Source organism: Eleginops maclovinus, chromosome 24 (genome assembly GCF_036324505.1).
Source record: "Eleginops maclovinus isolate JMC-PN-2008 ecotype Puerto Natales chromosome 24, JC_Emac_rtc_rv5, whole genome shotgun sequence".
Lineage (NCBI taxonomy): Eukaryota > Metazoa > Chordata > Actinopteri > Perciformes > Eleginopidae > Eleginops > Eleginops maclovinus.
In genome coordinates, this window is record NC_086372.1 from 9,035,989 (window position 1) to 9,051,077 (window position 15,089).

General features: G+C 44.3%; 1 protein-coding gene across 4 annotated transcripts in view; it reads right to left on the bottom strand.

Moving 5' to 3' along the window:
- The window catches only part of prox1a (prospero homeobox 1a), a 38,518-nt gene that overhangs the window by 14,187 nt on the left and 9,242 nt on the right, over nt 1–15,089 (bottom strand). For 3 of the 4 annotated variants that reach the window (XR_010165257.1, XM_063877378.1, XM_063877377.1), the window contains exons 2-6: nt 12,257–12,672; nt 11,440–12,066; nt 9,924–11,135; nt 6,127–6,234; nt 1–20 (exon numbers count right to left, since the gene is read on the bottom strand). The exon at nt 1–20 is cut by the window's left edge and continues 175 nt beyond it. Coding sequence is in view for 3 of the 4 variants with exons in the window: in XM_063877378.1 (XP_063733448.1) it covers nt 1–20; nt 6,127–6,234; nt 9,924–11,135; nt 11,440–12,066; nt 12,257–12,607 (2,318 nt within the window). In the remaining variant the exon portion in view is untranslated. Of the gene's footprint in view, nt 21–6,126; nt 6,268–9,892; nt 11,136–11,439; nt 12,067–12,256; nt 12,673–15,089 lie in introns of those variants that run through there. The other variant, XM_063877379.1, reaches the window with a different exon arrangement.

Below are 15,089 nucleotides of genomic sequence, written 5' to 3' on the forward strand. Positions count from 1 at the left end.
GAGGTGATGCAGCGATTGAACTGAAGCAGAAGTCAGAAGAACAGAATGTTTTATTAGAGATTGCATGTTGGTATTTCACCTCATTTGAGTCCCCATTAGACGGCTAACCTTGGATTATGGCAAGAAACCATAGATTCATTTTTCTTAGAGTAACAACCTATATTTGTTCTCTCTGTTTATACAACATGTACGAGTCTAAATGCTCTGAGCATCCCTACCGTTCAAAACTGTGAAGAATACTCTGTATCCACCTCATTAGCCACTAAAATGCTGTCTGCACCTTGAGGGCTCCTTGTTGTTAAAGTAAAAGTAAAATAATCGGCCCCTAGAAACCTTCCTATAATCAAACAAGAATGACCCACATATTATCTTATTGTTCCGCCATCATGGGCTTTCAGACTAAGCTGAACCAACATTAAACGGCTCTCATTAAACACTGCTCGTGCCCTGCAGGCCCGAACAGTACACGGCTAAGGACCCCTGCCAAATGAAGACATTTAAGCTGTTTTAAGCACACAGAGCTTGTTTTTGCAAAAGAGCTTTTGAGGAATAGAATATTTTCACTACATTTTAAAATCCATTTAAATATATTTGTGATCTGAGACAGCTCGGATCAAGCGACGCACACAAGAGCAATGGCACATTTTAATCTGCACCTGGAAACAAAAGATGTCCCAGGTTTTTCAAAACTAAATGTTATCTTTCCGTTAGTTGTATGAATGAGGGACAGACCTACAAGAAGATCTTTTCAACTTGAAAAATCTTGGTAAAATGTCATTTTTAAAACGGATCACTAAAAAGATGAATATCCTAATGAATCCTGAAAAGCGAAAAATGAGAAAAAATCCTATATTTGAGAAAATATGTGTTCAGTTTAGTGTAGTCTGTGTAACACCTCGAGTAAAATGACTATTTATCCGCCTTATATTTACTCACTCAAACGCATTTTCATTTATTCCTCAAAAGAAAAGGAAAGGTGGAGAAAAAACTGCCAGTGAAAGTGTGTGTGTGTGTGTGTGTGTGTGTGTGTGTGTGTGTTCGCTGAAGGGGAAAAACGGCTTTGATACGGAGATTAAGCTCGGTATTGTTACAAGACATTGTCTCACAGGAACAAGGGATGAGCGAGGGAGAGATGAATAGAGGGAGGCAGCATGGAAAAATAAATGCAGGGAGAGAAAGAGAGAGACCAGCATAGGAGGACGGTGAGGGGAAGGGATATTTTTTCAGGAGCAGTCAGAGGGGGTGACATAATGGAGCATAATTGGGAGGCTTGGAGTGTGTGTGTGTGTGTGTGTGTGTGTGTGTGTGTGTGTGTGTGTGTGTGTGTGTGTGTGTGTGTGTGTGTGTGTGTGTCCCACAGCAGAAGCGAAGGGAGTTTGCAAAGCATAGTGGAAGCAGAGGGAAAGTGTGTGTGTGTGTGTGTGTGTGTGGGGGGGTGTTTTGACCCACAAAGGAGTTTAGTGTGGTAACTCTGTAATTACCACACAAGACGATGTCATCTGTATTATCTAAAATCAGAATGAATACCTCTGACACGCGAAGAGAAGATCTTACAAATACTCAATCTACCCTCAAAATACTCTTACCTCTCATCGACATACTTTCATCTTCAAAGAGGCTTTACCAGAGGTATTATGAGATGTACTAAAATGCTGCTAAATGTGTGGGAAAGGTTCCTATATTGAGTGTGGCTCGGACTGATGGCTTCACTTTGAACATGTAGATATTTCAGGAATGTAGACAAACACCCAGCCGTCCCACCACCTGCCCTTCCACTCACCCACTGTCCCGTCCAGCTCATCACAATCAGCGCAAACCAAAAAGACGAGAGACAAAAGACAGAAAGATAATGGAGGTGGGGAGGCGGGGGGCAAAATGCTGAGCTTGAGGAATGCCATTTTCTGTTTACAACGAAAAGAGGGAAAGAGAGAGTGTCAGAGAAAGTGTCAGGGTGCCCCCCCCCCTCCTTTACTTGATGGCAGTTTTGTCAGCCCCCCCAGGCCATGTTGGAAGGGCAAACACACATCCTTTAAGAATGTGCCCACTTCAACCAGAATCGCAGCGGCTCGGCAGATTTGATAGAGGACATTGTGAATGTGCAGCATCAACATAAATCTACAAGTTGTAACAGCGAAGGTTTCCTGTGGATCCTGGAAGAGTAGCTGCTCTAGGAACTGTTTCCACTCATGTTTGGGGGATTTCTGCTTTAGTAGACAGTATACTGCAGGGAAGTGTGTGTGTGAAGTTTATGAGGTACAAAACTCCTCTTACATTTTTTTTTAAGCAACATATCTTCACGCTACATATATCAGCATCATCCGGATCGTTGTAAAACAATCAGAGTGAAATGCTTGGTCATTCATACTCTTCCACGGCGTCATTTCTTCTGTCCAGTTAAATCCGTGTCAGTAGACTTGATACTGAGCTGTTGCTGTTTCGTGTCCTCATGTTGCCAAATTGGCTGTGTATCTCTAATTGCCAAGACGGGTGAGAGGCGGGTTGGACGCTAATTGATTCCTGCTGAGACGACGGCATTGAGATGTCATTCCAGCCTCTCAAGGCAACAGTCTTCAGGGCTCTCACTGAAAAATGTGTCACTGCGTTGCATTGGGTGTGTGTGTGTGTTAGACTGAGTGTATGTCATACACACTCAGCTGGCAGGGAACTTGTGGGGGAGTCGGAAGGAGTTCCCTGAGCCAGCGAGCGTCTTAATTAATCCTAACTCCTCCAGTCTTAACGAGGTCTTAATTACTCTCACTGACTCTCTGAAGATGAGACGGCAGGGACCTTAGCATCTCGTGCTAACAGATATGATCGTCTGGTCAGAAGGCAAGAGCTTTCACTGCTCCATTAAGACGTGTGTGTGTGTGTGTGTGTGTGTGTGCGCGCTCGCTCATCTGTGCCTAAAACAGTTGTCAGCTCAACCCACTTCCCACACAGAGCGAGCAGCCATTGTGTGTAAGAGGCTCATCTTTAAGAACCAGTTTCCCATAGACAAAGTCCATTCAAGTCCAATTAGGGGAAGCCATTCAGGGCCCTAATTCCCTTACAGTGAATCTGCCTGATCCTCCTAACACATGCTACTTATTGTTCCCTGGGAAGGAGGTGGGGCAGGGGGGAGGAGGAGTAAGAGAGAGGGTGAGAAAGAGATTGAGAAAGAGACATTGACCCGGATTTTGGAAATATGGTAATGATGAAGTTAATGAATGCAAAGGGACAATGAAACAATACACAGACAGACAGCAACAGGGTGCACACACACACACACACACACACACACACACACACACACACACACACACACACACACACACGCACACTAGAACAGCCTTGAAAAGAACAGCCTCACACATTACAAATAGGATTATGCATGAATCATTTTTTATTAAACGAAATAATATCTGCAGAGTTCTTCCCACTGTTCAACATGGTGGATTAACAGGGATTACGACTCAATTCAAATTAAATTTGAATATAAACCATTATTTGCATAACATGTAAATAAGAAACCTTTTTTTTTTTTAAAGGATGGGACCGCCGATACATTATTCCTGTTGTTAAATAATATATTTAAACTCAATCAACAATCGTATGATACCACGATGAATATTAACACTGCATTCATGAGCACTAGGTGACATGTTCCTTCATTCCGTGTTCCTTTAGACTCAACCTCACATATCGCTGTGCGTATTAACTCAAGAAACAAATGGTGTTCTTCCGCATCTGAAAATGGCACCCCCAAAATTGCACTTTTTCCCCTTGTTTTATAAGTTTTGCTAATAACAATATTGTTAATAGAAGTTCAGTAAGCTACTAATAAGTATACCTATACAGTACGTGTTGAGTGGCTCAGAGTAAATCAGCTTCTCTTTGTCTACAATAAAGACTCACGTTTCGCTGTCACACAGTTTGCTGTAAATCCATAATGCTCAGACAATACATTCCAATAGAAAAGCGTTTTCATTCCAACCAATCCCACAGTGTATGTTTGTGACTTCAGTTACAGATCCAGCCTGTAATACTGTCCATCTGCCGAGAGCAGCTTCCGCCCCAAAGCACTGCAAAAATGTCCTAATCTTAATCCATGTTTGTTGAAATGAGGGAGATTAATTGAATGATAAACCCACAGATTGGGCATGAGCTACATTTGAAAGCTAATATACACTCATAAATGGAGCGTATGCATTAAGTCATCTTTACTAATTCACCAAATTAAACCCAAAACCACAGATAATCTGTCCACTGCAATACCACACAATACATATGACTTACAGGAAAAGGACTAATGTCAATACACACGTTGTCATTCTCACTCAATTTCTAATTCCACGGAACAACATCTTAATAAAACTTTGTACTCGTGATGTTTAGTTAGACTTGTTATCTTGATTTATTGTCCCTTTTAAAAAGGACTGTAACTGCCTGGACACTCTGACCCCTAATGGCCCACATTTCTATCACTTAATGGACTCCCAGTCTCTCACCCGCATGCACTGGGAGCAGGTAGGCTTAGCAACCTTGTGTTTGCCTAGCAACCTGGTGTCCCAGCGACCCTTGTTGCCATGGCAGCCGATCAGGATGTGGCACTGCCATGAGGAAGTGGTCACCACAGATATGAGCCAAAGGGCAGCTGGTGTGTGTGTGTGTGTGTGTGTGTGTGTGGAGCTGCTCATTTGAATACAGCGTCCTGAATCCTCCGAGGAGCCGTATGCTCCTTTGCAAAACACATAGCAGCCTGTAAACACGAAACAATCAGCGCCTTTGTTTTAAGGCTGTTGTTCTGTTGTCATTCCTTTCATTTGTTTGTCAAACACACCCCCCCCCCCCACCCCCCCCAGCGTCCCTCTGTCATTTTCTCAAAATACTCAGCACGCACACATACTTTCCATCATATCCTTTTAATCAGTTTTCCTTTTCTTTGGAATCCCTCACGGTTAATCTATTTATTTCATATCCCTCTACCCCCCCCCCTCCCCCCCTGCCCCCTCAGCTATGAAGACACTCTGAGAATGTGTGGTCCACCAAAAGGTTCAACTTCTCATTTTATATAACTGAGAGTGAGAGTGAAAGCGTTGTTCGGCGTGTGTGTTGGTGAAAGGGGTATGGAGGTTGAGGTCGGGGTGTGTGTGAGTGTGAGAGGGAAAGTGGGCGTTAACACCCCCCTCCCCCCAACCCCAGGACGATTAAGGCCAGAAACTCTAATTATGCTACAGAGACGTGACAGACTGGAGCACCCATCTGCGCTATAGGGACTCACACACATGCAAACACACACACACATACAGCGTAACGGAATAAAACGAATAACTGAATACCATCAGACGACCAAACACGCACACCTGAGAGTGGCCGTATCTGACGGTGTCTGAACGGTGGTGAGAAATTGGATCAGAAACGATCATGACCTACAGAATCGCACTGTAACCGAAGGCTTCAAAAAGACGCACACCTGTTTACAACAGCCCAGCTGCCCCATCTGTCACTGATTTTTGAGATCTGATTCTAAAGATGCCATTGAATTCCCAACGTTCACATCCGCGCTCAGCCTGGCAGTGACAGCAGCACTTCCCATATCTTTATTTTCTATTCAAGAAAAAGGAGGAGCCACTTTATCCTGCTCTGGCTCTGATCTTACAATGGTGTACATGCAAACACAGCCTTTTTTATATCTACTTTGGATTAACAAACAGCCACTCAAGCTAAATCTCCGAGCCGTCTTTAAACGCACCCTTGCAGGATCAAATGATGAGTGTTTTCAACAATATTCCTATTCAGTCTGTGTACATGAATTTGCTTCCATTCAGTTCATTTTGTGTGTGTGTGTGTGTGTGTGTGTGTGTGTGTGTGTGTGTGTGTGTGTGTGTGTGTATTTCCTTTGAAACCTTGCCTGAAAAATTTATATATACATAAAGATGTGTCTCTGACAATATCTAGAGAAATAATTCATAGTTTATTCACGATGAAAAGCAAAGGACCAGTGAAGTCGCATTCAAAGAAAGTTGCAGAAAATGGACTTGAATAAAACAGAAAGTTGAAGGAGTAGAGACTTAGTGAGAGGAGCATAAAAGAGAATAAATGGAAGAGAAACTTTAGAAAGACGAAAAAGAGAGGGCAAGTGCTTACCTTGACATCTGAGAAGAAGATTTTGAGCATGTTGGAGGAGGGGTAGCGGGTGTAGAAGAACATTAGCTTGGCTTTCTTCAGGTGGTTGGGAGACAAGCCCTCCTGGATCTGAACAATAGCAGGTTAAGGAAGCAAAACGCTCTGAGGAAAACACAGGGGGACATTTTAACAGAGGCTGGTAAACCATCTTAAAAATATAGTTTTTGTTCCAGTAAGTGAAATCATGATGAGCTTTATTTGTTTCAGTGATATTTTGGGAACTCAAAAAGGTATTTGGTGTTTTTTCATCGGTGCCCTCAAACCAGGATAACACAGGCATGTATACGCAAAGAATGGAAGAGCAGATCCTTCCTTTTATTTAAATGTACGGTTTAAAAGCAGGAGCCATCGCTAGCGTGAGAGTGGCAGTGTGTGATTTGTGTAATTGTGGAGCGATTAGTGCCAGAGGAGTGACCGGTCCAGTAAAACACAACCGAAAAACATTTAGAGCCCCAAAAGCAAACACGGGCACCTGCTGGCTTTGGATCAAATCCCACATCCAATCCTGCCTCTCGCCGCCTCTGCATCCCCGTGTCTATCCCACTGTCTCAACTAGGAAAATAATAATTGTGGTTGCGGAGTTTATGTGTGAGTGTGTGTGTGTGACAACAGCTGTGCCCCACCACGCTGCCATTTCCCCACCACATTAACAGCCCTATAATCTATCAGAGAAGATGAGGCAATCAATGGAGCCCCCTGCAAGGTCAATTAGCACACAGACAAACACACACTCCTACACACTCACATATACATACAAAAACCCCAGGGGGCCTATACTGCTGGGGAGAGGAACAGGGTAAGAGGGTGGCCTCAACAATCGGGAAAAGAGGGAGAGAATGAACAGAGTCAAGAAAAAGAGGATTTGATTTTTAGGGTGAAACATTTAAAGCAAAAAGATTATGTCTGGCACAGAAAGTAATCTGATTTGTTACCACAACACGGTGCCTCGGTAAATGAAGCCACAGTCGAGCCGCATTGTCATCCATCATTCATTTAGCAGCAGCCCGGCCAGGTCACCGGACAACAACACCATCACCTAGTTAACATTCATACCAACCTGCCACTATCTGTGTGTTTAGGCCAGATAACACGCTGTGTGGACTTTCCGTCTTGTTTACTATTGACGCACACACACACACACACACTCACACACACAGACACACACACATTTAAGCACAAGCACAGGAACAGGAACAAACACACCGAAACACAAAAACAGCACTTAGAGCAAACCATTTGAAGTGATATCCTAATGAAAAAGGAAATAACGTTTGTGTTAGCAGTAGTTAAAGTGAGCCCGTGGATAAACAATGCGACTTCCTCAGTGTGTGTGTTGTGTTGTGCACATCTGTGTGTGTGTGTGTGTTTTGTGCAGGGCACCCTGTATCAGCTGTAACTTGTAGGTGTGTGTGTGTGTGTGTGTGTGTGTGGATTGGGAGGGGACGAAAGGGTGGGGGGATAAATTCATAAATGAATGGGGGACATCTGCTCAGCTCTGTACAAAGGATTAAAGATACACAGACCTGAGTGTGTGTGTGTGGGTGTGTGTGTGTGTGTGGGTGTGTGGGTGTGTGTGTGTGTGGGTGTGTGGGTGTGTGTGTGTGTGTGTTAGTTCCTCCCAGGTGAATAATCACTGCTAACCACCTTAACCAAACTGCCAGGCTCCTCCATCACCATTTTATCCCTAGCATGCAAAATGTTTCATTCCTAATCTGGAAGCAGAGACAGAGACAGAAGCAGATACACGTGAGAGCGATAGAAATTCAAAAAATAAATAAGCAGTTTTTTAAGTGGGTTTTGATAAAATAGTGACTTTAGCATGTTCTCAATAGTTGGTGCCAATAATGCTTAACATTATACACGGTAAACATATCATTAGAAACCAAAAGGAACATGTTTTATCTGCCAGGTCCCTTCAGTCTGTGATTGCGCTTCATAAATCAACTAAATTAAATATGCTTCCTTTATAAATTAACCTGTGCTTATGGGCAACGTTCCGTCCTGAATTGAATAATAGTCAGGAGTGCAACTCTATGATCTTTTTTTAATTAATTAAATAATCAATTGATTTATAAAATGAATGGAAATAATGAAATACATTTTCTTCAAATGATTAGTTTTCTCGAAACCAGCGGTCCAAAAGTCAAAGATAGTCCAGTTTATAATTATTGAACTCAAAGAAAAGCAGCGAATCCAAAGCCGCTTTTTGTTTGTTGAATCATTTGAATACCATGGAGATTTTTGCCAATTAATTTCTGTTCCATCAACAGAAATACAGGACAGTGATTATTCTATCTTAAGACGTTATCGTATTGACGGTCTTCAGCTAATTAAAACTGAAATGTCTTTAACGACACATTTCAGATTCGTTTACCTACAAAATAAAACACAAAAAGTCGGCTGGAAGGATGGTCAGTATCTTTGAAATACTAATGTCCAATTTCAAAGATGTTTCTGTTCTTCTTAATGAATAGAAAAGCATTTTGGAATGAAACGGCGTTGCAGGATCAAGAGACGTGTCAAATATTTCTCTTTTTTAATTAAAGCAACATCTAAATTGGCTTTGAAGACGACACTGTGATCACACCCTCATCACAGCTGCAAGGAGTTCCTATTTGTCAGGTTCAAAGTCTTATTTTTCTTTTCACTTTGTTCTTCAAGCGCGTACGTGTGTGTGTCCGTACGCCTGCATGTGTGAGCGTAAGTGTGTGACACGGAGAAGCCCTCTCCATATGAAAGGTTTGACACGAAAAGATAAACAGCTACCTGCACACACCTGTCCACATGCACACCCCATGAAAGGGAGTGCGTGTCTGTTTGTGTGCGTGCGCTGTGAAAGGTAGCAAACAGCTGCCGAGCAGAAGTCAAACAACTGACAGATCAACAGCTAAAAGGAGACAACCAGCTAACAAGTGTAAAGATACTACACTTTTTGTTGTGTGTGCTCACATACAAAAAGAAACACCCACATTTAGAAAGCTTCCATCAATCAAACATTCACCTGCTCCTCTTCTTGCTCTTTGAAATATGATTAGCTTTGAGCTCCTATGAACAAGGTCTTACCCCACACCCACACACGGACAAGTGAAATATGATTTGCTTTGAGCGTTTATGTACAAAGTCTTTGTGATGAAAGAGAACCTAACAGCACTAGAGTGTCTCAGACAGTGTGTGTGTTTCTGTTTGTGTGTGTTGAAGAGGGAGCTCACTAGCCTTTCTCAGCACCTTTTAAACACCACAACCTGCTGTAAAGACTTAAAAGAGCTCCAGAGAGCAGCGTGCGACCTGTTTAATCTTCCCCCTCTTGCAAGACCCACTGCGGCCCTTTTCATCTTCCCCGCTAAGCGAGGAAAGAAAAGGGTGAGAGCAGGAACAATTAATGCAGGTTAATTGATATTAGAGACTTCCTTTGACGGCCGCCTGCTGCTGCCTCTAAGATGTCTAAGGCTGTGAGTAAATGTGACGTTTGTGGAGTAGGGAAATAAAATCCTTGCCTATTCGAACTCTTTCCAAATGCCTTCAAAAAGAAATATTGTACGGATGTTCTTTATAGTCCAAAAAGTTATATTATTTGTAGATACATCATCCTTGCTCCAAATGGTACGGGACTGAGGGTGATAACAGCTTGACATTTTAAATGAGCTCTTAGACCCAAACCTAACCCAAGACTAACACCTTAATATGTATAAGATAATACATGCAGGAACACACACACACAGGTACTCACATCACACACACAGGCGCAGCGAAAAGGATACGGTGCTGCCAGAGTAGGGCGATATGTCGGACATGTCTTGCAGGTCCCCACACTCAGACTTGATGAGGGACAGGGACAGACCCTCCGGCCCGTGTTGGCCTGGTGAGCTCTGCCGGTGGTGGTGGTGGTGGTGGTGGTGATGACTGAGATGGCCCCCTCCGAGGGATGCCATTTTGGTTCTGAGGCTGAGAGTTTCCCTGGTCATGTCCATAGAATCGGGGGAGGACCGATGATGGTCCTTGGGCCCTGGAGGGTAGCCGGCTCCACCCCCGTGTATAAGGGGGCTCTGAAAGGGATAGCCCATAAGGGGAATAGGGAATGGGTGGCGAAAGGATGGAGGGCTAAAGCCGAGCGAGGCGGTGAGGGGAGAGGGGTGAAGGGAGTGATGGTGAGAAGGAGGAGGAAGAGAGGGGTTATTGTTGTCTCCTCCACCTCCTCCGCCGCTCTTGCGCACCACCAGGGGCAGTGCCTCCGTTTGGTCGTTGGGCATCGGCACACCACTCAGTCTGCCACCGAAGGAATCCAGTGGGCTCGGGACGATTACATCTCCGAAGCAGTGCAGCCTCTGGTTGGAGGAGTGGTAGTTAGATGTTGGACTCCCGTCCCCGTTCAAACTGAGGGCCAGGGCGCCACCGCCAAAGCGTGACTCTGGGGTGAGCGAGGGAAGGGGGCCGAAAGGTGGAGGACAGGAAGAGGACGAGTTGGAGGAAGAGGAGGGTGCAGCTGGTGTGCTGCTATGGCAGCCGTGGTGACTGACAGCCTGCTTGGGCGAGGAGAAGCCTTTGACGACGGTGTCGACAACCTGCGACACGGCACAGTTCAGTTCCTGCTTCAGCGTCTCCGCTAACTGCCGTCCTCCTCCTGCTCCTCCTCTCCTTTTCATCGCACTTTCTACATTCCTCTCAACCTCCTCCCTGCTGTCCACATCTTCCTCCATTTCTCCATCTATAAGGGCCTGTTCTCTGAGGAGGGCTCGGGCCCGATCCAGGAACAGGCCTGGGTCCAGCTCAGACAGCTCCTGGTTGCTACGGCGCCCTCTGGCTCTGTGCCTCTCCTCCAAGCCGTCAGAGCGGATACTGTCCTCTGACAGGTTGCCGTCTTCGTCTCTTTCTCCACCTCGGTCCGCATCTCTGCTCTCGCCGTTCTCTTCATCTTCCTCTGTCTCCGAGTCGTAGATCTGGTAGAACTTCTCCTGGAGTTGACGCAGCTGTTTCTGTTCAAAAGAGGAAAGAGAATGTTAAAGATGTCTCCCGAACAGCAAGGTCAGCTGTTAGCACACATTGGCCAAAAGAAAAAAGGAAATAGTACAGCACGCCTTAGATTACACGTCACTCACTTTGTGGACTGACATTTCATTTATTTTCTCTAGGTGCAGATTAAAGGTGCTATTTGAAAAAGTTAGCCTTCTTTTAGATCGTGAAAATCAGGTCTTTTATAGAGCCTTTTTTCTACTGGAGTATGCGGTGCAATTTAGCAGCATACCTACACATGACATACCCCTAAAGTCTTCTACCAACCTGCATGTCCTCCAGTTGCAGTTTGAGTTGCCGTCTCTCCTCCTGCCTCTGCTCCTGCCTAGAACACACTAGTTGGGTGAAGCAGTGTTGTTGCTGTGGCAGGCGCTGCTTTCTCTTATTCTCCCTATAAACCTCGCCAACGCTGACCACACCAGCCCGTGAACCCGGAGAGCTCAGGAGGGAGGAAGGGCCGTCGCTCCGGCTGTGGTTGTGGCTGCTGGTGTTGTGACTGTTGCCCTCTCTTCTGTGGTCATTACTGCTGCTACTGTTGATGCTGCAATTCTCATTTTCGCGGTGGATATCTTGGTTGTGGTCGCCGTTGGACCGGACCAGTGGCGAGTGACTCATACCGCGGATGATGTTTTCCACGCGGGCACGCTTTGCGCGAAGATGCTCGTCCGACAGCCTGTCCAAATCAAAAGTGGAGAGGGAGAGGGGCTGAGAGGGAGCGTGGGAGTTGAGGCTTGAAGAAGGCAGTGGTCGCCCAAAGGAAGAGGAGGAAGAAGGGGGGGGAAGAGGTGGCCCAGGAGAGAGGCAGTCAGACGGGCTGTCCCGGTCGCGGGAGGAGTTGCTGCAGGCGTCCTCTGCGTGGATCTCTGAGCCTCCACTGGACAGAGCTCCACTCCCCTGTGATGGAGGACATGGGGAATGAATTAATGATAGAGAACTGAATGGGGATTGCATTTAGTGGCCTGGTTGTTTGGCTGATAGGAAAGATGCAGATGCAATGCTTATTCAATGAAATGCTATCTAAAACATTAACTGCCTTATCATTTCACCACAACCTGTGTGTGTGTGTGTGTGTGTTTGGGTATACCTGGAAGCCTGAGTCACTCCCTCCGTTCTTGCCCATGTTACTCTTCAGTAGCTGAGAGATGATGGTAGCACCGGGGAAAGGCATTAAGGCGTCTTCGTACGAGTTGGCCCTCTTAAGCAATTTCCTCAAAACATTGGACTTCTCTCCGTCACTGTTGGAGCCGCCATGTCCGTGACCGACCAAAGAGCAGTCTCCGTCCTGATCGTGGCCGTGTGATTGGTTCATGCTTTCGAGCAGGGTCTCCCTGGCGCGACTGAATAATGCACTAGCCACAGTCCTTTTCACCCCAATGTCGACACGTCGGCGCTTTGTCTGTCTGTTTAAAAGGGTGTTGCTGTCATGATCAGGCATCACGCAGGGGAGCTAATCGGACATGACCAAGGGTCCTCACAGACACGCAGGATGAGAAGAGTTACCTGGTTAAAACAAATAAAGAAAAATTGCGTTGATGAAAACATGTTCTGTAACATCAGAGTGGCATTAATGTAACATTCCTAAAACTTCTTATAATTAGGCTTTAATTGTGGTCACATGTCAGAGAGAAGCAGAATCTTTTTTAAATGCAGCTATATTTAACCGCTCTTTATTTTAGTTATATAGTTTGAATTGTGCAATAGAACTGCAAAACTCTAAAGCTGTTTAAATGAATGATTCTCAATTATTTCCATATCTAAAAATGAACCGTTTTATCCATCTACAAATTCACAAATTGATATGGCACGATTGCAGACCAGAAGAAAAGGGATCCACTTTGAGGAAACATTTGAGTTTTTAAAGGGGAGAATAAATTCCCAGGAAGAAGAAACACCTGCCTGTAAAAAAAAACCCCTAAAAGATATCCCTCTTCCTCCTCGTCCCCTGAGGGGTAACCTTGATTTCAGCATCTTGTGAGGAGCCGTGAGGAATCGACAGTTCCTCTCTTATTGTCAGAGGGAAAGAAAAAGCTGTGTGTGTTTGTGGGTCGGTTTTATTTCAGTGCTACTTCTTCACATGATTTGAAATTGGTTCTTATTATATATTGTTAAGAGCTGGTAATTTTGCTTTTATTGACTTGAATTCTATTTCTACCACGTAAAAGTTCTACATTCTTCAAGTTAAACCAGGTTTCTTTTTCTGTCAGGAGTGAATATATTGTACCTTTTATATTACAAGTGTAGAGAAGCACAGTGGAGGGGAATGCACTGCATAAAGGTTAGGTTTCTTTCTCGACGCTCTGGAAACACTTCAACTGTCTTTAGAGTGGGAAATATTGAAAAGCCGGCTTCACCTGTACTTAAAAGTACCTAATGCGGGATTCACAATGACACTTTGAAGGAATACAAAAACCTCCAGAAAGTGAAATACATCCTAGGTAAAATACTAAAAACTCTGAGGCTAAAGCTCAGTTCTTTTTCAAATGAATTTTTTCTCAAATTAAGATCAATTCAAAAGGACGTAGACAAAGAAAAAAAAAGCGTTGCCAAAAATAAGCCTTTGCAATCTTCAAACACACAGAGGGAGGAAGTGAATATCTGCTTGCTCGTGTTCCCTCACACGTGCATGCAGACAGCGTTCTTCATGTTGCGTGTTTGCATCTGTTTTGCAAGTGATTTCAGGGTCAGGTCTAGGGAAATATTTGACAAATTAAAGCTGCTCCTACTACAGTTTGATAGAGCTGTGCCTTTGTTTAGCAGGAGTGTAGCCGTTTCATTCCACTGTTAGAAAATGTGGAAACAAAAACAGCAGCAGAACTCTAAGTTAAAGACACAAAGCAGACGCGGTTCCTGCCGGGCCATTACCAAATGAAATAGTTTCTAAGCGAGGAGAAGGGTTATTTGAATGTGGCAGCCGGGTTTTAGTGTTGCAGACGAGAGGTGTTCAGAAAAACACTCAGCGCCTCAGCACAGTGCCCGGCAGTGACCCACATACACACACTCACACAGAACATGCAAACACACTATCTGTTAGCGTGATTGGTTCCTCAGCATTACTGTGGGCAGAGGTCTGGCACACACACACACACACACACACACACACACACACACACACACACACACACACACACACACACACACACACACACACACACACACCCCGAGGAGGTAAAGGGACTAACAGTTTAGATTAGGGGGTCCAAAGAGCTTGTAAACTTGGTTATTTGGAAATGTGTGTCTGAGGTCAATTTGAGGGGGCACCAGTGGAAAAACAGCAAATGTTTCCTGCTTGCATTCGTCAAACACAAACGTGTTCATCACCTTTTTAAAGAACATATTAGCTTCTAAAATCTAAGTGTGTCTACTAATCAAGAAGTTTAATCAAAACCGTACACACCGATTTTAAGGTTGAGCACTGAAAGGAGATGTGAGAGTGTGTGTGTATGTGTGTGTGGTTTTCGGCACTAAAACAGAAACTTCAATTTGAATCTGAATTGAAAGGGCAGGAATAGTTGCAATTGAGAACTGAAATAGGAAGTAACTGCTGAGGTGCGAAGGACTTATCTCCATTACCAGGATGAAGCGTGTGCTGCTGCTGAATTCATTTATCTTTGGTATGTGTAATTATAGCAAACAAAAACTCACTTCATCCATTTGTTTCCTTCTCTGATTTTCTGAATACTTTTAGCTTAATTTGAAAACAATAAGATCGACGTCATTGTGTAACCTTTTGTAAAAAGTGCTGGTCATGATTTGTTCACCTTTTACTTCCTTCTGCATCTCTAAGAGGAACCAGGTTATAATAATAGTGTGAAGTGGATTTTACTTGTGGCTTCATAGTCTGACAGAAAACACAAGCTGATAACTTTGCAGGGTAAATATAGAGAGATGTTTGTCATAGTCCGAGCAACAACTGGACA